A 26,660-nucleotide genomic window follows, 5' to 3' on the forward strand; every position below is an offset into this window, starting at 1 on the left:
AGCCTCCATCCACATATATTTTATATATTTTACGGCCCCAAGTAAATTCTTGCCGTGAATTAGTCCTTAATTTCTAGATGTACGGAAGAATTTTAACTAATTTCAGCGCTCAAGTTGAAATTCATTGAACAAATGCCAAAAATGATTGATTGAACCCCTGCTATTGCCGGGTGTAATTGTAGCTGTTATGGATACAGCAGCAGACAAAATGAAGCCGCTGATTTCTTGGTGCTCATGATCTAGTGGGGTGGACAGTAAGCCAATAAGCCACGCACTCTGGATACAGGGAGGGTTTCTTGGTGAACAGTTGTGGACTATGAGAATAGCAGAGCTCACGGAGGCCTGGAAAGTCGCCGTCAGAAGAGGAAAGTTGCCGAGAAGAAAAAGCTATAGGGCAGATGAAATCTGTCTGATTTGAACACAATGCCCGTGAAACATCCAAGTGGAGACGGTTGTATGTGTCTGGAGTTGAGGAAAGTTCTAGGGTGGAAATACAAATTTGGGAACCGTGAGTTTGCTGATTCGCGGAGAGCGTTTAAAGCCAGGTGCGCAGTGGAGTGAACGTAGCCAGTCTGAGAACTTGAGCGCCGAGCCTCACCGTCGTTTGCGGGAGACGCACAGGAGGACCCAGGAAAAGCGAGCTGGGATGCACGAGGGCCTGGACAGGCTGGAGTCTTGGAGGTAGAGGAGAAAGCGTCCCTGCTGTGTGGAGCCACAGACAGGGTGGGCCAAGAAGACAACCAAGGATTGCCATTCTTTGGCGATGCAGGCAAGTTGTGGGCTTGGAAGGGCCCCTGGGTGGGCCCCAGAGAGCCCTGCAGGGGACAAGGGAGCCAGCAAGTGCGGACAGCTCTGGAGGCTTCCACCATAACAAGAGAACAGAGAACGAACGAGGCAGCTGCAGGTGGATGAAAGATGAAGAGAGAGTTGTCGTCTTACAGGATGGGCCTGCCGACCGGGTTCTGCTCAGACCGAGGACGTGTGTGCCTCGTGGGTCTGGAGGCTGGGACCAGGTGCCTGCAGAGGTGGGTGCTCACGGGGACTCTCTGCCTGCTTTGCCCATGGCTGCCTCCTCGCTGTGTCCTCACACGGAGGGGGAGAGAGGGAGAGTGAGCAAGAGCTCTCGCAAGGGTACACTCCATCATGAGGGCCCACATCGCATGGCCTCATGGAACACCTTACTCTCCTCCCAAAGGCTCCATCCCTAAAGCCATCCCATGGAGGTTAGCGTTTCAACACATAAATGGGGGTGAGGGTGAGGGACACAATTCAGTCCAGAGCACCACACGGTGAACAAGAATATTCTAGAAAGTGTTGTGGGCTGTAGGATACGTTGCTGATGGTGGACCATGAACCCAGAGGGCAGAAAGGGTGGGTTCAGGGTGCACGGAGGAACTTGAGATTGGATCAGACAAGGGGAAAATGCAGAGCCATTTGGGAATTGGATTCCAGGGGCAAGGAATGTTCTGGAAGTGTTGAGTTTCTGGTGACGGAGGTGAACGAAGATTCAGGGTATGGTGGGATTCTCCTTTCGGTCTTCCAGGGGGAGGTAGGAAATTCTGGAAAATTATAGCCTCTTTTGGGGAGTGGTCTTTTGTCAAGTTGAAGCGACCAAGCCTGGGGTTCATTGTTGGGGGGTTGAGTTGGGGGAGAGACTGCCCACCAGTAGAGCACGGAGGCTCCCTGGCCTTGCTGCTGGGCCGAAGGGGGCACCTCCCCTCCAGGGTGGTGGGCGGCCAGGAGGGGCCAGCCTTCCATAGAGGATCCGTATAAAGCGAGAGGTCGGTTTCGGCCAAAGCAACAGAGTTCTCCACTTGGTAGAATATGTCCGGTTATTACTTCTGTCGTTCAAATTTTTGTAACTAACAGCAAAAGGAGTAGTGAGCGTAAAGGACTCATGGCTTCTACGGGACGGAGCTGGGATTTGATTGCACATCGACTGAGACTTAGCTTCTGCACAGACACTTCATGAACTGCAAGAGATCCCGGGAGGCGTTCCTGGAGTTACTCAGACTCCCTTCTGCCTGTTTATTGGGCATACTGTTTATTAACTTCACACCTCACATCCTCTTAGTTAATTGGGGGCAGCTTGCACACGACCCTTCCTGATCAAGGGCATAATACAGCACACTGAGTTCCGATGTTTTGCAAGGAACAGTAATTCAGTCTGACTCTGCGTGGTGTTACCAGCCGCCAACTCAGTTATTTTCTTGGAGGTAACTGTGATGCCCTAAGATGTCATGTGCACCAGAATTATTCCGCTCACTGTCCCAAAGTTTTATGGAGAGCCTGTTGAATGTGGCAGTGCATGATGCGGCATTGGAGATGCCGTGGGAAAATTATTCAATATTGGACGCTTTTGACAATTTAATGGCTGCCCGTTCCCAGGCTGAATTGAATTCTGGAAGGCATTTTCTTTTCACTGTCTCAAAATGCATTTCACTCTGCAGCAAATAACATGTAGCTCTGGGCCTTCCTCACCAAACACAACGGAAAGAATCGGTTTAAATTTTATTGTCTGTTGATAAATACTCCGTGCATTATTTCAGTCAGTTCTAATTGGATTTATTTTTTAAACTCGATCTCTGTAAATTGTACTGACAGCAAACAGTAAAATCAGGCGGTTATTCTAATACCGAAAACATAAGCACACCAAAACTGCTCGTACGGCCTCGTCCTGGCCCTTTAGTGCCTTGGCTGAACCAGGTGCTCTTGACGGGGACTTAGGGGGCCCTCGGAGTAGAGCATGACCCCGATTGGAAAAGACGCTTGCCACGCGGACTGCATGGTATAAAATATCTTGAGGGACACCTGGGTGGCTCAGTCGGTGAAGCGTCCGACTTCAGCTCAGATCGTGATCTCATGGTTCATGAGTTCGAGCCCCGCATCAGGCTCTGTGCTGCCAGCACAGAACCCGCATCTGATCTTCTGTCCCCCTCTCTCTCTGCTTCTTGCCTGCTTGCACTCTCTCTCTCTCTCTCAAAATAAACTTTAAAAAATGCACATTTTGAAGATCGATTCTTCTGTTACCATATGAGAGAGCATCGTTGTTTCCCAGAATGAAATCAGGGTGCCCGCCATGCCAGTTGTGTTCGGGAACACGTCACATACGCGAACGCCATGACCATGCAAAGCCCAGCGACATACCTTTGTCTCCATCCTCTCATGCGTACTGTGCTGTGTCCTCTGTAAACACTGGGCACTTTGGCAATGGTGCCAGAGTTTCATCTCAGCAAGGTGTTTTCCTCCCCCTCTCAGAGGTGTTTCGCTCTGCTATGTCCAATGTGAGCCCAGTGCCTGCCTTGTTCCTTCCCTGGAAGGGGGGCGGGGAGAGACGGGACCGTCCCGTACCTACCTGTGCTCCTGGGGCTGGCACCCGGCAGGTCGTCACCCAGGTGCATGTTGTGGAACTAAACCCCGTGGGTCTCGTGGTCCCTTATAGGCCGTGCTGCACCTTCACATCTGGTAAGCATCCTGACCAAGTGACAGCCGCCGTTGAACGTGCCGGAACTCATAAAACGTTCATGGTTAACCAGGATCTGCTTATGGAGAGGGGAATGCCCCCAAGGGAGCCGAATTCCTTGCTCTTGGCACTCAAGGTTAAACAGGAGCATGTTACCTTCCCAGAGCTGGGGCTCGCAGAGGGCGGCGTCTGGTCTTTCTGAGGTGCCACGGGAGGCAGCGACCACATGTGTATTTTCATGGACTTGGGAATTGGGAATAAGGGGGAGGTTTGAGGAAATACGCCATCGGATGGTACTAGATACCCCAGACTGTCTTTTGAAACGCTCGCGTCTCTGAGAGTGTCGTCCTCGTATGAAATGTCCGTAAATCGCCAGCACCAGGTGAGTTTCAAATGCCAGCACCAGGTGAGTTTCAGACTTCAACCCTGCAGTCTGTTCAGGGTTGTTGGCGCCAATCGGCTGCCTCTCTCTTATTGGTTCCCTTTGAAACTTATTTTCAAAAATCAAATGAAGTTCTCAGTAGCTGATCTTACTGAAGGGTAATCCCGTTGATGCTAACTGGCGGCTCTTTGGAGGGAATAGAGCTGTGTTTCTACAACCAGAAATGCTAAGGACAGTCTACCGTCCTCTCTGGCAGGCAGTTCACACGCCCGCCCGAGCAACGGGATTTCACCACCCTTTTCATCCCGTTGGCGCGGAGCCGAATCCGTGTCAGCCCACGGAGAACGTTCCACCCAACTTAACGGACGTGTCAGCAGCCGCATCTCCTCCTCGGGTGGGCGATCTTCGCGGTGCTCTTGTTTCAGCAGCGATGCCACTGAAGTTCATTGCGGTTCTGTTTTTTTTTTGTTGTTTTTTTCCCCGACAGGTTCTCAGCATGATAATCAATGCAGCTTACAAGCCCGGAAGGGTATTGCGAGAACTACAGCTGGTGGAAGATCCACACTGGAATTTCCAGGAGGAGACACTGAAGGCAAAGTATGTGTTTTCCGTTCTGCAAAACCGTGCTCTTGGCGATGGTTAGCCTGCCGCTTGGAAGCGTTGCCCCTGTTCCTTGTGACCCGGCCCAAAGAAATGGGAACGAATGGAAGGCTGTCATCCTCTACGTAGACTTATTGGCGTTTTTGTGGCCCAGAGCCGCCTTAAGCCTGGGGACTCCAAAAACAAAGGAGAGATTTGTTTAGCTAATACTTTATCGTGTTAAGCATTCCGAATCGGAACTCACTATGTTTTAAGGCCAGTAGATGATTTGATCAGAAGGGGAAGAACTGTAAAAGAGAGGATGTCCCTTGCCATTATCATACATGATTCACTCACAGCGCTTCCTGTTTGATGCCGTGGGGAGTTAATGCCAGACACACGTGCTCTTTGCCCTGGTTGCTGGTCGTGTTAAAAGATAACCATTGGTTTTGGCCAGTGGCCTGGGGGTTGACGTGGTTGGGCACTTCCTTTATTTGCAGATAGACTAATGGGAAAAGTGATATTTTGGCTTTGCTTTAGGTTTCTCGAACTCTGAAACTGATGGCACCCACGGGATAGATGCGGTTGAACACGGTTGTCCGTTCAGGAGGCAGACGGAAGAAGATCCGTTTGTCAAGATAATTTTGTTTAATAATTGTTTTGACTTTTGGCCCTTCATATTCATTTAGCTTTGCAGTAGAGTAGATCTTCCTGATCGACTTCTCGTCTAACGGTGTCCTAAATAAAATAGCGTTTAGATGTGCGACATTTGGGAAATGATACTTTTTTAAGTTTTACTTATTTATTTGAGAGAGACACAGACAGTGCAAGCAGGGGAGGGGCAGAGAGAGAGAATCCCAAGCAGGCTCTGTGCTGCCAGCACAGAGCCTGACGTGGGGCTTGAACTCCCGAACTGGGAGATCATGACCTGAGCCGAAGTCAAGAGTCTGACGCTCAACCGACTGAGCCCCCCCAGGCACGCTGAGCACGTCTGCAATTTCAGATTCGGCGCAAGTTGTCTGGGATCTGATGATGTTCTGCCAACTCACAGAAGTTAGAGGAAGTACGTGTTAACAGGGAGAACGTTTATTTATACGAAGAGGCACATATTTCGTCCTTCCCGAGAAATATTTAAATGAACTTCCCCTGTAGTGCAGAAGAAAATCAAGTTTTTTTCCAGTGTAACATTCCATAGCTTTCTGCTTTATCTAAGGGAGACACCATCTAAGGTAGAACATTTTCTTGTAAGGCTAATTCATAGGAACATGGTGGCCAAAAACCCGAACGAGTGTTTATCCCGAGACACTCTTCTGTAAAATTCAGTGCATCCCAGATATAAGAAAATAGGAAAAATACAAAAATCTTAAATCCTATTAAAATCTCCCCTGTCCCTAAATAAGCCAGAAACTTGCCCCAGGTACCAAAATGACAGGGGGCGTTAATTTTGCGGTATTTTCGACGGTTTTCAGAGCTTATTATTAAGTCCAGCCCTGATACAATCAAAACAGTCAGCGCAGCTGGATTGGAAAGGCAGCGTGTTCCTGTTCTATCAGCTACGACAGTGACTTCCTTAGCCGGATCTTACATAGCAACTTACAATGAGAAAGTGTCTGTGCCGGGTTCCAGGCGTGCGGGATCACGGCAGCCTCTCAGAGCAGCTGCTAATGAGGACAGATTTACAGGGGGGCGGAGGGGGGTGCGGGGGAGCGTTCCGTCATGACGCTCCGTGTTGCTTCGGATGCTTCTGACGTAAAACGACAACTTTTCAGATCTTGACAACTTTGCTGTTTCCTTCGGTACAAAGGAGAGGGCGCTGGCGTCTTCCCGTTTTGCGTTCTGTCACGAATAAATTAACCCAGTGGAGGGGGGACCCGCATTTCAGGCTCTGGGTTGTCTTCTTGTGGTCCTTGAAGGACAGTATTACAAGGAGAGGTTTCAGGAAGAGAGGACGTGAGATTGTCCAGGCATGGGGCTTGCGAGTGCTGCCTGCTAGCATCTGGGCTTTCTTTCTCTTTTTTTAATGTTTATTTTTGAGGGAGAGACCGAGCACGAGCGGGGGAGGGGAAGAGAGCGAGCCAGTCCCAGAATCCGAAGCAGGCTCCAGGCCCCGAGCTGTCAGCACAGAGCCCGATGTGGGGCTCGAACCCACGAACGGCGAGACCATGACCCGAGCCAAGGCCGGACGCTTAGCCGACTGAGCCACCCAGGCGCCCCTGGGCTTTCTGGGTTTTTCCTCTTGTGAAGAGTAAAAAACCCACTTACTTGACCGGATGGAGGTTCCATTGAAAAGGTTTGACCCGTATGTGGGAGGAAAAGGAACATTGCCCCTTAGTGATTTTTTTCCTATTTGTCCAACGGCGGTACCTTTCCTACGGAAACAAAATATCGCAGTATTGAACACCGCGTAAGGGGTGCTGTCGTGAGTCTGCAGCACGTATTGAGAGGTGCCGGAGGAACAGTAGCTTCTAACATCGTTCGTTTCGGCAGTCCTGGAAGAGAGAATTCTCTTTCCGATGAACTCGGGTGTTCTGAATTGACCTACATTATTTTGAATTTCAGGAGGAGGAATTTAGGCTCTGCCTTAGGGGGATTAAAAAAAGTTCCCACTCTGTGCATCTAGAGACACTTAAATGTTTTCCGACACGTTATAGAATCTTCTTGGGGGGGAAGGACCGTTAACTCTGCTTTGAGTGGCTTTTGTGATAATCTTCATAAAATCCAGGTGCAGGCTTCATAGATTTTCCCAGTCTTCTGTTAGAGTTACTCAGAATATTTAAAGAGGAAATGTCCTCTTTAATTTGGAGTGAGTTAGACTTCCTTATCACTTAGGCAGAAGCAAAGAAAGTCACATCTTTGAGGTGAGTCATGCTTGGCTCTCTGGAATTGGTATTTTTGTTTCTTTTCCATCAGCAATTACTAATTTTTATATGTTTTGATTTCACCTTTTTTTTTTTTTTTTTTTTTTTTGTCTTCTACTCATGCTCATATTTTGTGAATAGCAAGATGTACTATTTGGCTATAAAGTGATTTGTGTGAAAAAGGATTCCCAAAACAGAAACTTGTCACTGAATAAAAAATGTAGCTCGCTCATTTGTTCATTTTTACGTTGGGCACTTGCCGTCCTGAAAATGTATACCGTAAACAGTACAGGAAGCAGGTGGCCGAACCGGTTTGTGGAGCGTAAGCCTGGAGTTCTGCATGTGCCTAATTGAGTTCATGAGGTTATGCGCGTGGTGTTTCTGGTTCAAACACAGATCAGTTGAGGATGTTCGGAATTGGATCGGGTGTTTCTGAAAATAATCACCCCTCTCCCCAGTGTGTTGCTCGTAATGATTAGAGTTCTCATTAATTGAAATGCAGGAATCGAGAAAGAAGGGAGAGGTGTCTGAGGGGTTGAGTTTCATAAGACCGAAAACCAGTGACCCGGTGTGTTGACCGTAGTTTTGGCGATCGAGATGTGACCGTGAAGGAGAGGCTGTCTTCTGGAGGAGATCAGGATCGTATCTTATTGGTGCCAACGACAAGAGTGATTTCCCCCCGACATCTGAAGCTTTTCTGTTTCTGCGGAGTTAAATTCTCCCTTCAGTACTCGAGGATGTGAATTCAGCTTGACGGAGTAGAACCTCATTTTCTGTTCTCACACGCCTGTCGCTCCCTCCCAAGAGTTTGCTAAAAGGTCCCGCTCTGGGTCCGTTTGAAAGTGAATACTAGAACTCATGCCAAATTGAAGTCATCCCCCTTGGACTGTACTGATATTTTTACATGGATCATTACAGGATTGTGGGTTGTTTTCAGTCTGTATTTCCTGTTGACTCAAAATCCATTTTGGTTTTCCTCAACTCCTGACTATTGAAAGAGACTTTTTCTAGTACCCTTGGGTTTCTATCTTTCTGGGCCCTACCATACTGCATTCCCATGTGGAAATAAATCCCTGCTCTAATGGGTAGGAAGATACCAGAAGGCTGTTCATACTTCCTTATTGATGTCAAGGAGGAACAACATTTTTTCTACCCTGTTATGTTCGGTCCCTGGGAGCCTGCAAATTAAACTGACAAAAGACAGATTATCAAGAGGAAAGACCATTTACTTAAGGAGCAGTGAACACACAGCAGGCAAGGTACTTCGGGATGAGTAACTTGAAGGGGCAGTTAGAACAAATAGGTTTCTTTATGAAAGACAAATGAGTTTTTAGGAGAGCGAATGGGGGAAAAGAAAGTTTGTGAAAATGTTGCCTTACGCAGGCATAAAGCAGTCTTTGTGTCTTCTTCATGGTCATGAAACTCCTGAGAAGGGATTTACGGTAGGTTTACTCTGGTCTCTCTCCTGGGGTTAGAAGCCACTCCAAAGAGGGAATTTAATGGTAGTCCTCATTTCTCAGAAGTGTCTGCTTTTAGTCAGATAACAGGAGCTGTGAGAAAGCTGCTTTCTGCGTCCGTTGAATCCCACACATCTTTATCTAAAAATAATCTCTGGACTCCGGGCTTCTGAGTGCGTCCCCGCGGTGACGGCCAGGAAGTGTGTCCCTCAGGGGTCCCTCCAGTAATGCAGAGGTGCTAAGGGAACGGGGTGAAGGAGTCTTAAAAATGACGGAGTCGAAGCTCCTCCGTGGACTGTTGCTCACCGCAGATCTTCCGGTGGCTCCCTCCTTCCCCACCTTTTTTACCTTCGTCACTTCCGACCCGCTGATCTTCTACTTCTTTTTTCCTTCCTCCCTCCCTCCCTCCTCCTTTTCCTCCTTCCTCCTTCCTTCCTTCCTTCCTTCCTTCCTTCCTTCCTTCCTTCCTCCTTTTCCTCCTTTTCCTCCTTCCTTCCTCCCCTCCCTCCCTCCTGCCTCCCTCCCTCTCTTCTTCCTTCCAAGATTGATCATAATGCCAGGAGTTCCGTTCTGTGTACTAGCCTGATGGTCTCTTTCAGTATTCTCCTCTGTTTCTTCACAGAACTTGTACTCTGTGCTTTAAAAACCTTACCTTGGGGCGCCTGGGTGGCGCAGTCGGTTAAGCGTCCGACTTCAGCCAGGTCACGATCTCGCGGTCCGTGAGTTCGAGCCCCGCGTCGGGCTCTGGGCTGATGGCTCAGAGCCTGGAGCCTGTTTCCGATTCTGTGTCTCCCTCTCTCTCTGCCCCTCCCCCGTTCATGCTCTGTCTCTCTCTGTCCCAAAAATAAATAAATGTTGAAAAAAAAAAAAAAAATTTAAAAACCTTACCTTGTGTTGGGTTTAAGACAGGTCTGCTGGGCCACTTAATAAATTATGCGGCCGAGTGTCCTTCCCTCCAGACACGCACTGCCAGGCTATAGCAGAGAGCTTCCTCCTGTGCCCTTGAGCTGCTCTCCTCACACGTCTCCCCACGAAGGCCTGTCGTTGGCCTACTGTTCGTACACCTCTCGTGGCGGGGAGAGCTTCAAAGCGGACTCCGCTTTCTCCTGCGGTCAAGACTGGTGAGGGGGCCAGGACGTGGCGGTGGAGCCCCCCTGGTGCCCTGCGTGCTGCCCTCCTGCCTCTCCACGTCCGTCGGATTTACTGGCACCTGTCTGTCTGTCCCGGGAGGCCCTAAGGATCAGAGGATGGTCACGTGGTGCGGAGTCTCGGAGGAAATAGAAACGACCGCACCCCAGAAACGCCGGTGTCCCGCTAGACCCCAGCCATTGCGTCAAATCTTAGGGCCGCCTTTTGCCTCTGTTTTCGGTAGGCCGGTATCTCTGCGTGTTGAGTGCGTCCTTGTGAAAAAAGACTCGTGTGAACAATCGCCCTCACGTGTGGACCGACTCCAGACAAGCCAGGATCTTGGTCCGGGCTGGGGCTGTGAGGTCCAAACAGCTTGTTTTCCACATCACCTCAAATATCCCACCGGACGGGGCGCCTGGGCGGCTCAGCCCGTTAAGTGTCCGACTCTTGGCTTCTGCTCAGGTCGTGGTCTCACAGTTCGTGAGTTCGCGCCCCGCTCTGCAGGGCTCGCTCTCGCTTTTTGCTTTCCCGTATTTGCACGCCGGCCAACACACAGCGGGCACAGCTGGCCCTCACGGCCTTCAGGCCCCGCCACGGAACCAGTCCCCCCGTGCACACGTCCTCTGCGTCCCGCTCAGAGCTCAGCAGCCGCCAGCACAGGGCTGCCTCCGCCCTGCCTCTCCCTCTCCACCTGCCACAGACCGGGATCCTTTTAACGAAGGACGACCCTCGAGACCACGGCTGAGGGAGAGGGAGGGAGCAGGATGGGGCGGGGGAAGGACCGTGGCCCCCGGCTGTCTCCGGAGTCAGAATGGCCCCCGTGGTGGTTCCGCGTCGGGCCCGAGTGGATGGACGCTTCTGCCCCACTGCAGTCACTCCCCGGGAGCGGAGAGGGCCGCAGCTCCTGCGGCTGGGGGGACCCTCTGGGGGCCAGCGGTGTGGGCCAGCTGTGAGCAGCTCTGCCAGCGGCGGGGGCATCGCGGCGTCCGCCCTATGCCAGGACATGGTGGCCCCACCTGGCCTCCCCAGCCCGCGCACCTTCCCCCCCACCGGCTCCCCCCCTCCCCCGCCTCCGTCGTGGCTTTTCAATAGAGCTGTTCCAGAAGGGCAGGGAGGGGAGAGCATTCCTTCGCTGGCAAACCATCCTGTAATTCTGTTTTCGCAAATTTAGATTCGCGTTTCCTAACCGCGAAAGGTTTGCGGACACGCCTGCTTCCCCGGAGTCGTCCCGAACTAGAAGGGAAGAAAAAGCCACCCCTTCGCCATTTCCCATGGACACTTGTTCTTGTCCCCTTAACATCCCTCTAACGTGTTTCTGGAAGCCTCTGCTTTGGAATTTGGAGGCCTGGGAACCTCTGTCTTTGGGCCCTACTTACACGGTTTGAATTCGGACCCCAGTTTTCACATTTGTCCTGCTTTTTTTACTTTAAAATCATTTTACTTATTTTCACTTTTTTTTTGCTTTTTTGAAGTTTATTTATTTTTGAGAGAGAGACTGTGTGTGCACGGGCACAGGGGAGGGGCAGAGGGGGTAGACGGAGAGGATCCCAAGCAGGTGCCCCAATGTATCATTTTATTTTTTTAAGAGACTTCAAGAATCTTGATATTGAGCTCTTTAAAGGAGAGCACCCTAGGGCTACCAAAATTGTGGTGGGAGGGGTGCTGGGGGACTCAGCCGGTTAAGCATCCGACTTCAGCTCAGATCACAATCTCGAAGTTTGTGGGTTCGAGCCCCACGTTGAGCTCTGTGCTGACAGCTCAGAGCCTGGAACCTGCTCGTGCACTGGCTCTGTCTCTCTCTCAAAAATAAACAAACATTTAAAAAGTGTTAAAAATCATAGTGGGAAAAAACTTCCAGGGACGTCACATCCGTGGCATGTTTTTATTCTGCCTCCCCCAGAACCTTAGCGGTATGCTGTGTCCACAGAATTGTGCTGGGTTTATTATGAAGCATGACGAAAGCCATGAGCAAGAACTAGCCACAGGTGAATCACAGAGCCCTCCTCAGGGCTGGGGCTGCCTTCCTACACCGAGGGTCAAGAGAGGGCCTAGAAGGATCAACAGTTGTTCAGGGCTGTGTGATTTAAAGCATGATCTTATCTACAAAGAATTGCTTTTTAGTTCTTCCTACATGGAAAGCCATGCTTGGCACTTCAGAGAAATATAACAGCAATCAGTACAGAAGGGCTGGGATTGGAAAGACCAGAGAATGAACACAAAGGCCAGATTTTTCAAGTTAGAATTTAATTTTTTTGGCTGTGGATACTGTAAAAGAAATGATATTGCGAGGGGGTGGTATTCTCCCGGCCTTCAGAAGCCTAGAAAGAAAACCAAGCTGAAATAAACCCAGAATCAGTTTATCCTGTTTATTTCTATCACTGCATTATTTTTAGGGAACCAGATCTAGGTTTTGAGTGTAATATTTAAAAAAAAAATTTTTTTTTCACATGTATTTAATTTTGAAAGAGTCTGAGTGGGGGAGGGGCAGAGAGAGGGAGACACGGAATCCGCAGCAGGCTCCAAGCTCCGAGCTGTCAGCACAGAGCCCGACGTGGGGCTCGAACTCACGAGCCGCGAGATCGTGACCTGAGCTGAAGTCGGACGCTCAACCGACTGAGCCCCCGGGTGCCCACCGAACGCAGTATTTTATTCGCAAATTACAAAAGCGATGCTCTCCTTACGTTACGCTGCTTGCACGAACTGCGTGGTATTCCCGCTGTTTTGTGGCAGACTTTTGGAAACCCCGAAACACAAATGGGCTCTGCAGGTTTGGCGAGGTTCGGCCCATCCCAAGTGCAAGGGCAGCGTTGCCCTACTCGGTGGTTCATGCCTCTGGATTTTGGCCTAGTTTCCAAAGACTAACGCGAGTGTCACCTGCCAGAGAGCCTGCTGTTTTCCTGGAAAAGAAATTGTTGTGCGAGATTTCAGCTTGAAAGTTAGGGTGTGCATGAAGGGCACCGTTGAAGAGGCCCCACGGTTTTGATGACTTCTTCGTGTAGGTGGACTCTTGAGTTCCGCGATACGTCAGCTAAGACGCTGCCAGCTGAGAAGGTTATAATTGTTTTGTACCAGGGATATTTTAAAAAATGTGCTGACAGGTGATTCATCCAAGTGCTCGGAAGAGCCAGGCATTACTTACGTCATCACTACCGTAAATATTTGGACCAGGGCTTTGGTGCCCATTTTTGAAGAAGAATCCATCCACCCTGCTTTCTAGAAGAAACGGTCTCTACTCTTTTGTCAGTGGCTTCACCGCCTGTGGTTTTCCTTGGGCAGGATGAAGTTCTTTTTCCTCAAAAGCGATGAGCAACCCGAGACCACGTCTGGATTCCAGAAGCATTCTGGAACGTTCCATCACGTCTCCCACAGAGAGAAGGTGCTAAGCAGACATATTTGTGGAGGGGATTCTGTTACAGCCCTCAGTCACGTGCGCTGGGCACGATGCTGGGCTTCCTTAAAAATGCCGTGGTGAGCTCGGAAGGAAACGTAAAAACAAACGGCCCGCAAGTCCCACACGCTGTGCGATTTGTTGTTAGGAAATAAAGGGGCTCTTTTGGAATCCGCCGTACGGAACGGGTCCGAGTAACTGTGCGGCCTCGCCGTTGGCTTTTCCTTTTTTCCTTCCAGATACAGAGGCAAAACCTACAGGGCCGTGGCCAAGATCGTGCGGACGTCCGACCAAGTAGCGGATTTCTGCCGGCGGGTCTGTGCCAAGCTGGAGTGCTGCCCAAATTTGTTCAGTCCCGTGCTGGTTTCCGAAAACTGCCCAGAGAACTGCTCCATTCACACCAAAACCAAGTACAGTAAGTACAAACTACGAAAACAACACGGGTGTCTGGGCTTAAACCGTGGGGTAAGGGAGTTGGTCTTTTTTGTTTGGTTTTTTTTTTTTTTTTTTAACCACAACACACTGCGGAGTGCTTTTCCATGGGAATTGCCACGGAGGAATTAAGATTTGCCGTGGTATGTGCTCATGTGTCTCCAGCCCAGGGGAAGGCAGGGACGGGCTGATTGACCCCCAGAACGAATTCACAGCGGCAGGCATTGCCCAGGAAGAAGTGAGAGTGCGTGTGCCGTGACTTTCAGGCGATTGGCTGGGTTTGGAAATGCTCTGGCTGGAAGGATGGCTGGAGAAAGGCCTCAGCTCTGGCCTTTGTCTGCATGCACTGTAGCCGTTCCCAGACACCTGCACCTCGGATCATCTCGAGCTCTGCTGACTCCCCCATCCCCGCTTCTGCTCTTGCAACGTCTCCCCTGGGTTATCTCTGACCCGGGAGTGGCTGCATCCCCATCACGGTGGCCTGGAGCTCTGTTCCACCTCCAGCCCACGTTCCAGCAGCCAGGATCCCACACCAGACCCTCTGGAGTGTGGTCAGTGCTCCGAGAGCCCCAGCCAGTTGGGACTGATCGGCTTGTGTGTCCGAACCAGGAATTTGCACATCCTTGAGACACCGCTCTGAGTGTGAATTTCCTTGTAGTGTTCTCTCTGTATGTGCGTGTGTATTCTAAATCCTGTTGTCCACTCCATCCCTGCTATAAGTCAGCGCCCTCCTCCGTCAGCTTGGAGCACACAGCCTCCACCCTCGTGCATGGGGAGGCGAAGGCATGTCTGTAGGGCCTGGTGAGGTCACCGTCCTGTCCGGAGACGCCTCATGTTACCTTGGGCGGGAGGAGGGACTCCCTGAAGCAGGCTTCTCATTAACAGAAGCTTCCGGATCAGAAAGGACCTGACTGAGAGCTAAACCTGGCCTTGAATGTTGACCTTAAAAAATGGGCCTCTGTGCGCTTTCGGATCAGGGGAACAAGAGGGAAGAAGCGGGTTACTACAGCTCAAATTAAGCACGACCAAAACGACTTACAGATTTCTCTGGGTCTGGTATGATAGGACGTCAAAATTCTAAGATCGCTGGGGCAACTTAGAGTAAAGCCTGCTACAGGCTGAACCGATGCTCCAGGGGGAAGTGATAAACCGAGGCTCAGGGAGAACTGAGAGCAGAAAGGTCTGTGGTCACCCAGTGTGACCTCATGGCTCCCAAAGTGTGCCATACTTGCGTTTATGTCTGGTAAAACTGCTCTGATTCCTAGCATCTGGCTTCTAGAAAGCCAGACCGCACCAGGCTTGTCTTGCCCGCATGGGGTTCTTGGTTGCCAACAAATGCTTACCCACTTATAACCGGTATCTAAGAGTAACCATGAGGCAGCGATCTCGCCACTTGGTCCCACTGGTCTCATGTTGCATGTGAGGAAACTGAGGCCCGGGGCCAGACTTTTCCGTAGGAATACAGCAGCGTGGGCACGTATGGAAACCACGGCTCTATCAAAGATCACGTGCTTCACCGTAACCCAGGAGCTGTGTGTTTTGGTGTTCTTCTTAGCTCCTTCCAACCATAGATAAAAGTTCCTTTTCTGCATTTGTTTTTTTTTTTTTTTAAATGCTTGTGTATTAATTTTGAGCAAAGGGGGAGGGGCAGAGAGAGAGAGAGAGAGAGAGAGAGGAGAGAGAATCCCAAGCAGGCTCCACCCTGTCAGCACAGAACCCGTCATAGGGTTCGACCCCATGATCCATGAGATCGTGACCTGAGCCGAGATCAAGAGTCGGACGCTTAACCGATTGAGCCCCCCACCCCCAGGTGCCCGTCTGCGTTTGGTTCTTTATGGAATAATGGGGGGTGATCTTGGGGGACACTTGAGATTTTCAGCAGTGAGTCTTGATTGGGATTGTAATTGAAAACTGGATCCTTAACAGTGGTTTTAATGAGTTGATCGCACATTGAATTTATAAAATATATCAATCATTATTGAAAGTTGGTAGATAATTTTCTAATGGGTGCTCTAAGCGTTAATGCAGACACACACCAAGACCAGGGTCAGTTTCTGCTGTGGCGTCTCTTTGGGCTTGCCAACGGCTGTCGTCTCTGTCCCCACGTGGCCTTCCCTCCGTGTGCACATTCCGAGTGTCTGTTCCTCTTCTCGTAAGCACACTGGTCCTGTGGATTAAGGCCCCGTTCCTCTGACCTCATTTACCTTAATCTCCTCCTTAAAGGCCTCCTCTCCAAATACAGTCACATGGGGGATTAGGGCTCTAACGTTTGAATTTTCAAGACTTGTCAGTAACACCTTCAGGATATGAGGGCATTGGAGGAACGTTCCTCCTGTGGAGGAAACAGGGCAACCTGAGTTGTATGTGAGATGTCGGATTTTATTGTTCCCAATGAAAGAATGATCCTTCTCTTCTCTTCTTTCTCTCCTCCCCATCTTCCTCTTGTCTCTCTACTGTCTCTCTCTGTCCACATCCGTACGCATGCGGGACCTTTAAAAAACGTTTTTGATCCTCTGACCCCTTGCAGCCTATTATTACGGAAAGAGGAAGAAGATCGTGAAACCCCCCATTGGGGAAGCCAGCGTCGAGAGCGGACCCCCGAAGCCAGCCAGACGCAGGAAACGGCGAAAATCCATCTTCGTGCAGAAGAAGCGCAGGTCTTCTGCCGTGGACTTTGCCGCCGGCTCGGGGGAGGTACGTCCTGCTCAAAGCACCTCCCTGCGTTTGCCGGAGCTCACGGCCCCGGCCGGCCCCTGCGGCTGCTCACGGCCAAGGCCGCGGCTCCGAGTATACCGGGAGCCCTGCCTCTTCCTCGCAGAAAGCAGGTGCAGCCACTCAGCCACGTGGCCTGGGAGGGGGCTGCGACGGGGACCGAGGCGGGGACGGCGGGGTGGGTCAGCCGGGGGCCGGGGGGAGAAGCCGCCCTTCAGCGCCTGCCCTTGGCCCCAGGAGAGCGAGGAGGAGGACGCGGACGCCATGGACGAGGACACGGGGAGCGAGGAAACCGGCTCCGAGCTCCGCGACGACCAGACAGACACCTCTTCCGCCGACGTCCCCTCCACGCGGCCCCGGAGGGCCGTCACCCTGAGGAGCAGCTCGGAGCCCGAGCGCCGGCCACCCGTGGAGAGGCCGCGAAGGGGCCGGAGGGCGCAGGCCGCCTCCTGTGCCGAGGGCGGGGAGCAGGGCGCGGCCGGTGGCCAGGACCCCGCAGAGGTGAGACCCACAGGCCCCCCCCCCGGCTTGCTGGGGGGTGGGGGGCTGCCACAGCGTGTTGAAGGTCAAGGCCTTGATTCGGGGGTCCCTGTAAAAATACCAAAAGTGGGGCGCCTGGGTGGCTCAGTCGGTTAAGTGTCCGACTTTGGCTCAAGTCGTGATCTCATGGCTCACGAGTCCTGAGCTCAAACCCCACATCGGGCCCCTCAAGGGACGTGCAGAGCCTGCTTGGGATTCTCTCTCCTCCTCTCTCTCTAGCCCTTCACTGCTCACGTCTCTCGTGTCTCTCTAAATAAACAAATAAACATTAAAGAAATTTTTAAACTAAAATACTAAAAGCAGTGGCAGCAGCTCCAGCGTGGTTCCCACATCCGGGCACAAGGCCTGGTGACGTCTGGAGTGGAGTTCAGAGGGAAGTCATGGCACCTTTTTCTCTGGAAGGTTTCACAGCCTCGAAGGATTCTCGTCAGGAGGACAGACAGAATAAGTCCTCAAGGTCCCCTGAACAGCAGGCTTTCCCTTCACGGAGGGGCCTCTGTGATGCTGTAAAATGTGAAATCAGCATATCCGGTCTTCCCCACGCCCGCTCAGCTGGAAGGCCATCCGCCCCATCGTCCCCAAAATAAATGGGGAAAACCTGGCTGTCTCCTGTGCGTTCTCATATGCCCCACACCATCTCTCCTCAGTCGGAGACGCATCCTGGCTAAGCAGGCCCCAGATGTCCCGATGAACTTGGTTTTCAGCAACTGCCCCCACTGTGCCTTTGCTTGTTTGTTTGTTCCACCTCTAAAGGCACACAAGTCATTGGAGGCAAAGTCACAACCCAGATGAATTGCTAAGAAAGTCCCTAGAGACCGGCAGTTTCTGTGGGCCGTCCGGGTGCCCGGGGAGAGGCCAGAGGGAGGAAGAAAATCCCGCTCGGGCCCACGGGGTTTCCTGAGCGTCCGTGCAGGGATGAAATGACCTCCTTACCCCTTCTCCCGTCAGGAAACAAAGCAAGAGGAGGAGGAGAGGCTGGTTCTGGAGAGCAACCCTCTGGAGTGGACGGTGACCGACGTGGTGAGGTTCATCAAGCTGACGGACTGCGCCCCCCTGGCCAAGATCTTTCAGGAACAGGTGCGCTTGCCCTCCTGCTGCATTGGTGACGTTTTGTTTGCTCTTCTGATTGAGCTGGCTCTCTGGGACCCGGCTCTGGCAGGGGAGAGGGTGCCTCCCTGTTACTGGGGGGGAAGAGGTGGGTGCCAACCCAGGTGCACACGTGATCCCTCCCTGACACCTCTGCGGGGGGCTCCTTGCTGTCGAGGAAGTCCCCACTTGGTTTTCCCTGATAATCCCTTGTGGGGGCGCTGGGGGCCTGGGGTCATCTGGGCAGACTGGACATCAGGGTCCCTCGCCCGGCCTTTGCTGCTCTTGGAGGCGGGGGTTCTCTGTCCTGCAGGAAGGCCATTTTTGTCTAAAAGGTTTCTGTCTGCCGACGCTCCCTTTTCCTCAGTCCTTTGGCTGAAAAGAGCAGGTTTCCGTGGGGCCCCTTTCCCTCACGCACATTGGCATTGCGGGGGTTGCAAGCTTCTTTAGCAATCGGTCTTGGCTGCAGAAGGCAGACGCACAACGAGGGCACGCCCCACCGTGCCCCAACTCAGGTCCCCAAGTCCCTACCGGTCTGCCACCTTCTCTCTGCCATACGTTTGATTCATAACATTCAGGGCTTTTGTTACATTTAGTAGGAGAAACAGGGAAAGGATGTGTGCTCATCCTCCCAGAGGTGGGAGCCCTTGTCCTGCTGTGTTTTGCGTGATGTTTTCATATTTGTTTCACTCTTGCATTTGTAAAAATGTCAACAACCCAGGGTATGTTAGGTGCGGTGCCAAAGGATGATGGATGATTGCATCAATCCTTTTTTTTTAATTTTAATTTTTTTAATGTTTATTTTTGAGACAGAGAGAGAGAGAGAGAGAGCATGAGCGGGGTGGGGGGGGCGGGGACAGAGAGAGAAGGAGACACAGAATCTGAAGCAGGCTCCAGACTCTGAGCTGTCAGCACAGAGCTTCACACAGGGCTCGAACTCATGAACCGCGAGATCATGACCTGAGCCGAAATTGGATGCTAAACCAACTGAGCCACCCAGGCGCCCCGGATAACATCTATCCTTTAATGGCGTTTTGACTCTGCAGGTGAGACGATCGTAATTAGCCGAAACGTAAGACATGCTATGAGCCTCGGGAAAGGAGGGATTGGGTTCCATTGCTCCTTAAATGGGTATGGAAACAGGTTGCCCCTCTGGACCTGTGCCACCAGGCTGCCCCCTGGCCTCCTATGGAAGCGCCAGGTGGAGCCCGCGACTTATGCCGCCGTGTTCCCTGCATGTCTCACGTTGTCTCGCCATGTATAAATATCCGTCTTTCAGGACCTGGCATTTAAAAAAAAAAACAACTGTTTACCATCTAATCAATTAAAGATGTGTCTATCCAGTGCTTTTTTAGATTATGCAGACGGATGCTCTGGAAAGAAAGTAACTCAGGCATTAAATCAGGAAGAGAAAAGAAAGGCCTCTGATTCTGCATGCACCCAGTGTATCCCCCAGATTTTCCTCCAGGCCTGCTGTGTAAAAAGCAAATTAATGTGGTTCCCAGCTCCTCCTGGGAGAGGGTAGCACTTCAAACATTCAAAGGTTGCCGACTGGTCGACCACCAGAGTCTCCCTGTAGACACCCAGCAAGTGCACGTGAAGGAGGGAACGGCAGCCACAGGGGAGGGTCACCTTGCTGTGTGACATTATCAGCACTTCCTCTCTGAGGGACCAGAAAAGCAGAAAGGAGAAAAAAGCTGCATCGCATGTAGGGAACTGGGCCATGAGTGTGTCCCTTCGTTCAAAACACACAAACGGGACAGTTACAGCCACCACGAGGGCTGGCACGATTTGGAGCATCTCAGTCCTGAAAACAAGAATAAAGCAGTGGGTTGAACCCCTGCTAAGAGCGTTGCCTAATGCAGCGTTTTCCCAGGCTGCTGTTGGCCCATAGTGACACCGCGAACAAGGCATTGCATTGGAGTGCGTGCCACGTGCTGATGACCCAAAGTTTAACGTGTGGATCTCTTTGCTCGTGTGTTCGTTCTGTGTACATCGACAAGGCATCTGTTTATGGGTCTTAAGATATTCAAAAGGTAGGTGTAGAAGGTGGTATTCTAGATTATCTGCAGTTGTGTTTTGTTTTTGTTTTTTTTTTGCTTTATTTCATCTGTAGACCCAAATGCCCAGTTTTGACTGAGAAACGCTTTTCACCTGGGCTGTGGGCAGAGCAGAGCACAGAGCTCCCCTGCTCAGTTATGGCTGAGCAGCACTGTGAGAGGCCACCAGGCTCGAGTGGGATTGTTTTTACAGGTTTCTTTTTTTTTTTTTTTTTTAAGTTTTTATTTTGAGACAGGGAACAAGCAGAGGAGGGGCAGAGAGAGAGAATCCCAAGCAGGTTCCACATTGTCCGTGAAGAGCCTGATACAGGGCTCGATCTCACGAACCGTCAGATCATGACCTGAGCTGAAACCAAGAGTCAGACGCTTACCCGACTGAGCCACCCAGGCGTCCCTACAGCTTTCTAATACTAAGCAAGAAAGTGAGAACAAAGCTGACTTGGGAAAAAGGCTCAAGTAGTACAGATGCTGAGTTATCCTTAATTGTCCTTCTGAGCCCAGCTTATTACGGTTATCTCAGGAAGTTTCCGGTCTTCCCAAGCTAACATGTCTAAGAAATGAAGCATGCCTGGTACGTTAGCACTTCTAGAACCAGGCAGTGGGCAGGGCCCTGTCTCCAATTTCTCTTCTTATGTTGGTTAAAAGCTTGGTCGTACATACCTACTTATTTAACTCTTATAGGCAGAAAAATAGGTAAGCTTTTAATTGATAATAGCCTTCTTCTTATTTCAGATTTCTCATTAGGCCTTCCACCCCCACCCCCGTCACCATAATACGCTGTTGCCCTCTGTGCTATCTGAAGTGTGTGGGATTCGAGTCCTTTTCCATTCGATCAGGCCCGTAATTACGAATTTTTGTGTATTTGTTCTATCATTTTTGAGCCCAAGTGCCATGGTCATGATTCGGTGAGGCCTCCAGTGGGTCAGGCCAGCCAAGGCCTCGTGGCCAGCCGCGAGCTTTTAGACGGCCCCAAGGAGCCAGCAGGCGGCTCTGTTCAGCAGCGCGGGAGAAAAATCACAGGGCAGAATGGTGATCGCTACATTCAGAAGCCGTCACAACCCGCTGACACAAAGTATAAACTTCCCATTACCTGAAGGCCCACCTTTAATTCTGAAATGTTACGGCAACAGCTTAAAACATCTACGCTCTGTAATTTCGTGCTGCAAACATGTACGTTGCACAGTAAAACTCCACACGTCTATAACTGAGAGAAAAAAAAGAAAAACCACAAAACTCTTAAATAAAATATTGCCTCTTTATACACCTCTTCTGAAGCAGAGACACATATAATAAGCAGACTTCCCCAACGAGTGATTCACTTTGATGAAAGAAACTCGGGGTCGTTGACAGCTTATGGACTGTGCTGTCTGCTCTCTGGTTCCGTAGACCTGAATGTCCCTGCTGAGGACCTGCTCCGTACCCAAATAAATTTAATTTTGTGTGTGCTGGGCCTTCTCTTTCCTGTTGAGTGTTTTACCAGGGCTCCTTTCTCAAAAATCAGTAGTCTGTTTAGGGTCCTTTTCCGTGTTTCACATACGAGTGATTTGCCGGCAGCTTGGAAGTATGCAAGAGCAGAGCTATAAAAATGAAATCCGCGGCGGGGTCTGTAACTACACGATCAGCGAGGAAGAGCTCACTTCTTTCAAACGAAAACACAGGAAGCCGCCCTCGGGATGCGGGGTGGGCTTCCTTCCCTGGTGCTCACGCCAGGTCGGTGAGCCTCGGGCCCGGGCTGGCTTCCGTCCCCCCATTGTCCCCCGAGCCGTGGGGCCATCTGCGCACAGGAGAGCGTCGGGGGGCACCCGCAGCTTCGACGCCCCTGAGCCGCCACTGCGGCCTCTTCCCCTCCCGCGACCGTCTGATGGTCGGGTGGCTAAATCCAGCCCCTTGCAGCCGGACGCTTTGGTGTTCAGAAAGCAGGGGCGCCTTTTAACGCTTGATCACGCATCCGTCTGAAGATGAGAACATGCAGGGCAGGGTCGCACAGCGTCAGGGAGGATGGAAAACGAGAACCGAGGACCACAGCCAGAGGCCCCGAGGCGGCTCAGAGCCAACAGGCTGCACAGAACGCCCGCCCTGCCCGAGATACCAGCCGGCTTCCAGGTGACGCGCAGGGCGCAAGGTCTCTGCGATCAGTCAGACCGCCTCACCCCAGCCCTCCCGTGACCTTGGTCCTCCTGCACACTCACGTGTGTGCAGACGCATTCGGCCGGGTGTTTCTCCTCGCTCCGCGATGCCCAGTGCACTGGGGCTGTGCGCGGGGCACCAGAGAACACGAGTCAAGCGCACCGGCCCGTAGGAGGGTCCGTCCAGTCCAGCTGCCCACGCTTACAAAGCTCACACTCAGAGCGTGAACTCTCCACCCCTCAACCGCGGCCTCAAAGCTGAGACCTCTTTATTTATTACTTTTTTTTTTTTTAAGTTTATTCATTTAATTTGAGGGAGAGTGAAAGTGCGAGCAGGGGAGGAGCAGAGGGAGAGAGAGAGTGAGACGGAATCCCAGGCAGGCTCCACGCTGTCAGCACAGAGCCCCGCTCGGGGCTCGATCTCACAAACCGTGAGATGATGACCTCAGCTGAAATCAGGAGCCGGATGCTTAACCAGCTGAGCCACCCAGGCGCTCCAAACCAACTCCTCCTTCTCCTCGGGCACGACACGGGGCAGAAGGAACCAGGGCCTGGAAAGCACTCTCCCATTGGCTCTGCCCGTCTGCGGGACAAGTGAATGTGTGTTGGGGTGAGGGTGGAAGGGGCTGGGATCTGATAAAGGTCCCGAGGCCATCATTATGAACTTGCCCATCATTCTCGTTTGGTTTTTTTTCTGCCGGAGCAGCTCTGTGCAACTTCCCTTTGCTGCACGGGCCCCGGAGGCCTGCCGGCCGGGGCAGGAGAACAGGCGATATGGCCCCCGACTCTAGAGGCTTCTGGTCTCCCGGGGCCGATGGGCTCATCAACAGTCGTCAGCAGCCGTAAGAGCAGGGACTGGTGTGGTCAGAGCAGGGAGGCTGGGGGAGGGATTGCACAGCACCAGGCAATCCGACCTCTCCGGAAGGAGACGGGGGATGTATACAGGGTGCTCCTGAGGTTTGTTCAGCCAAAGAAGAGCACCCACAAGGGCAGGACAGGGAGTGACACGGTTCAGGCGGCGGCCCTGTAGCAGCTGGTGGGTGCGGGGGTCTCGTGGGGGCCCGAGAGAGCAGGCTTGGGCGTGCCTCCACCAGCAGATTTTCCCACGAGATGTCCCAGGAAAGAGACCATGTCCTCTGTCCAGCTCTGTAAAATAATTGGGCAGGGTCAGCCCTTATCTCGAGGCCTGACCTTCACGTCAGGCATATTCTGTGATGCCTGTTCGCGCAGGAAATATTCGCGTGTGGATCGCGCGCTGAATGCTGTAGCAGACGCCTTGTGTCCTTGTTCACCCTTCCAGTGACCATCGAATTTGACCGGTGGCGACCACCCTGACGGTGGTGGCACAGTCCATTCTAGGATCTCAGGATCGAGCACGGTTATCCCAACAGGCAGGTGGGTTGGTGTTCGAGGAGTAGTTTACTGAGGCGGATGCGACTCTCCAGAACGGAACTGGCGGGTGAAAGGCGCTGTAGCACCCCCAGGATAAACGCTTCGGCCGTATCGGAAGGAATCGGGAGTGTGGCCTCTAATGTAAGCACTGCATTCACTCCCGGTGTCCGTCCTCCGTCGGCAGAAGCCCTGCTAGGCTTAGAACAGGCGAAGTGAGGGGCCATCGTGAGGTTTCTATTTGGGGATTGCAGACCTCAGCTCACCCTCCCCGCTAGCTGTGAGTTTTCATTTTGAGGATATTTGCGGCTCAATGCAGCTGACCCTCACCTTCCTTATTTCTTCCCACGTGAGGTCTCCACAAAAGAATGCGGAGTCTTTGGGGAGCTGAGGACAGCCTGGTGGAGGCACGTCCAGAAACACCGGAAGTGTGCGTCCCGGCTCACCCGGCGGACGGCACGTCGCTCGGGATAGGAGCCACATGGCTCTGTTCACAGCACCTGTGCTTTAGCCTGAATGTTGCAAACCTCCCCCCTCCCCCCACCCCCCACCCCCACCACCACCAAACGCATGTGTTGAAATCCTGTCTTCCAAGGTGATGGTGTTAGGAGGTGGGGCCTCCCTTTCAGCCCCTCGTAACTTCCCTGCCTGCTAATCCATGCCAATACGTTGTGGCCAAAATCAGCGGGCAGGTGTTCGAATCCTACAATGTGACCTCTGTGCCTAACGCCCTCTGGCGACTTCTGGTCGCACACCTTAGAGGAAGTCCCAGTTTCTTAACGACCCTCTGGGCCCATCTCAGCTTTACCTTCCGCGTCTCTGCGCTTTCCCTGGATACATGCTTTCCGGAACTACTGGTCTTCCGTGGGTCCCTCCTCCTTTTCATGCGTCTCCTCGGCCCCTTTGGTATAAGTTCAGGCATCGCTGATCCCTGAGACATTTCCTGACTCCCATAAGGCTGGTCACGTTCCCGTCCGTTAGTGCGTATAGCTGTGTCCACGCTTTAATCTCTCTGTGTTGTGGTGGTCTGTTCAACATAATGGCCTCCCTTGAGATTCCTACTTTCCTGGAAGGGAGTGTTTGTTTTGTTTATGTGGTAATCGCAGAGGTCGTCAGAGTGCCTGGCCCTGAGTAGGTGCTCAGGGAACACTTGCTTGTTGAGTCCATAGATAAGTGACATCCTCCATTCAAATGTGTGCATGCATATGGCAGCCACCTTCACCGACTTGGTCTGTAGAGAGTTACAGAAGCATTTTAGGGCTGACTTGCAATTATAATTGAATCCGTACGTCCAACGATGGCCATTATACTAAGTGGGCATGTTTAGAGCACAGTTTTCCCTCCAGAATTTAATATCAGAAAACCATGGGTCCCAGTTCCAGTTTGGTCTCTAACAATGTGATCTTAGGTAGATCAGCCAGCTTTTTTTGGCGTTAATTTCCACCTAAAAAAACTTCCCATCTCCTGAAACAAGTTTCTGTTCTGTTCTTCATTGAACGTAATGGTTACGCCACCTCACGTGGTTTTGTAACATCATCCTGGTTCCTCCTCACAGTGTGTTTTTATGAGGCCCGTGATACTCACGAGACTTTGTATCCCGAGGCCTACGCCCTCTCTGTCGAGTTTTGGTGGAATATATGTGGCTTTGCCTCTGAAAACGGAGTTGGCTATACCAGTCCCAGGTCAGCGGCTACCACTGTTTATTTAGTTCGTGACCTTGAGCAAGACACTGTTTTCCAGTACTTTTGAGTTTGCTCTTACTCCAGTCAGAGTAGCGTCCGAAGAGACAAAGTAACATACAAGAGTACGATAGAAAAAGGGGAAAGTGCTATGAATAGAGCACCAAAAACTCACGGACACTTTCCTTCATCTCCTACTTTCAGTGTAAATTCAAGACTGATAGGTTTACTTCGGGGTTCGATAAGGTCCAATTTGAGTCTTGGTTGAGAGGAGGCTTGTGTAATTGAGACATCAGAAGCTGCACTCGCATTGATACTTGTAAAATTAACGCTCAATTTTTACGGCCTCCACACTCCGCAGGGATTATTAGCACACGAAGGTGGCTTTTGAAACTGATCATGTTGGTCTTCCCAAGGTCAACGCTTTCTGTTTCTTTGCTTTTGATATTTTTAAGACCGCTGAAGACACCATCATTTTAAGAAAATAAGCTTCTGTGTAGCTCATGACCCACGATGTGCGAGACCTCACAAGCGCGTGTGCAGTCGCATGACTGTTAAGTCTCTGTGGCTTACGGCGCCTTGGGTTCACTGCTTCTCCAGACGGCAGAAATGTTGGCGCTGAGTTCATTTTATGCTCTCCTTCTACCATGGGTCTTTGTCGTTACTTTGTCTTACTTCCCCTGGAACATGAGAAGCCTCTTCCTTCTTCTGGAACACGAAGACTGCCTTGGCGGATAGGAAGAAGGGATTGCACTTCAACTCAGTACCCCAGTCAAACAACGTCTCCATAAATAAACCCAGTTGTGACAGTAGGGGCAGAGATGTCCGTCAGGGTGATCGTAAAGTGTTGGGGTGAGCCTCGGTCCCCTCCTCCTGCGGTGAATGTGACTTCACAGGCTCTAATGAACATCTTCCTCATGTAGACCCCATGTATGGCTGTAGAGAGCTAACTAACACAAAGCTGGGAGGGGGACCTTGTACGCCTCACTCTGGGGGATGTGGGCGTGCAGACGAAGACGTGTGCCGTGGTGTGCATCTACGTACCTGAGTTTTCCTCAAGGGAAAACTGTTCTGGGGGGCCGCTCACCTCTATGGCGTCTTCTTGCCCATCCCGATGGTGAAAGTTCAGACCTGGGTAAGAAAGAGAGAGCTGCTGCTTTTCGGAGAGAGCTCTTTTCTAGTGCTCACGTCAAGTCATGGCAGAACACGGGAGGGCCCGGGGCAGGGGTCGGAGGGGGTGGTGCTCTCCCAGCAGGGGGCCATCTCCTTGAGAAGGACGAGATCCTGCAGTGGTTTCCCTCTTCCGCCTCTTCACCCCCACCAGCCACCCCTCACGCCCTTTGGCAAGCCCGCCATGGCAGATACCTTCCCTTGGCGCCCG

At 51.7% G+C, this 26,660-nt stretch overlaps 1 protein-coding gene across 8 annotated transcripts in view; it reads left to right on the forward strand.

Moving 5' to 3' along the window:
* The window catches only part of SFMBT2 (Scm like with four mbt domains 2), a 230,042-nt gene that overhangs the window by 198,407 nt on the left and 4,975 nt on the right, over window positions 1-26,660 (forward strand). For 6 of the 8 annotated variants that reach the window (XM_086715006.1, XM_086715005.1, XM_086715003.1 and 3 more), the window contains 5 exons: window positions 4,333-4,442; window positions 13,495-13,670; window positions 16,215-16,381; window positions 16,637-16,900; window positions 17,888-18,016. In XM_086715006.1, the coding sequence (XP_086571132.1) occupies window positions 4,333-4,442; window positions 13,495-13,670; window positions 16,215-16,381; window positions 16,637-16,900; window positions 17,888-18,016 (846 nt within the window). Of the gene's footprint in view, window positions 1-4,332; window positions 4,443-13,494; window positions 13,671-16,214; window positions 16,382-16,636; window positions 16,901-17,887; window positions 18,017-19,380; window positions 20,327-26,660 lie in introns of those variants that run through there. The other 2 variants (XM_086715008.1, XM_086715007.1) reach the window with 2 other exon arrangements.

Source organism: Puma concolor, chromosome B4 (genome assembly GCF_028749965.1).
Source record: "Puma concolor isolate L17-30 chromosome B4, mPumCon1.1.hap2, whole genome shotgun sequence".
Taxonomy (NCBI): Eukaryota; Metazoa; Chordata; class Mammalia; order Carnivora; family Felidae; genus Puma; species Puma concolor.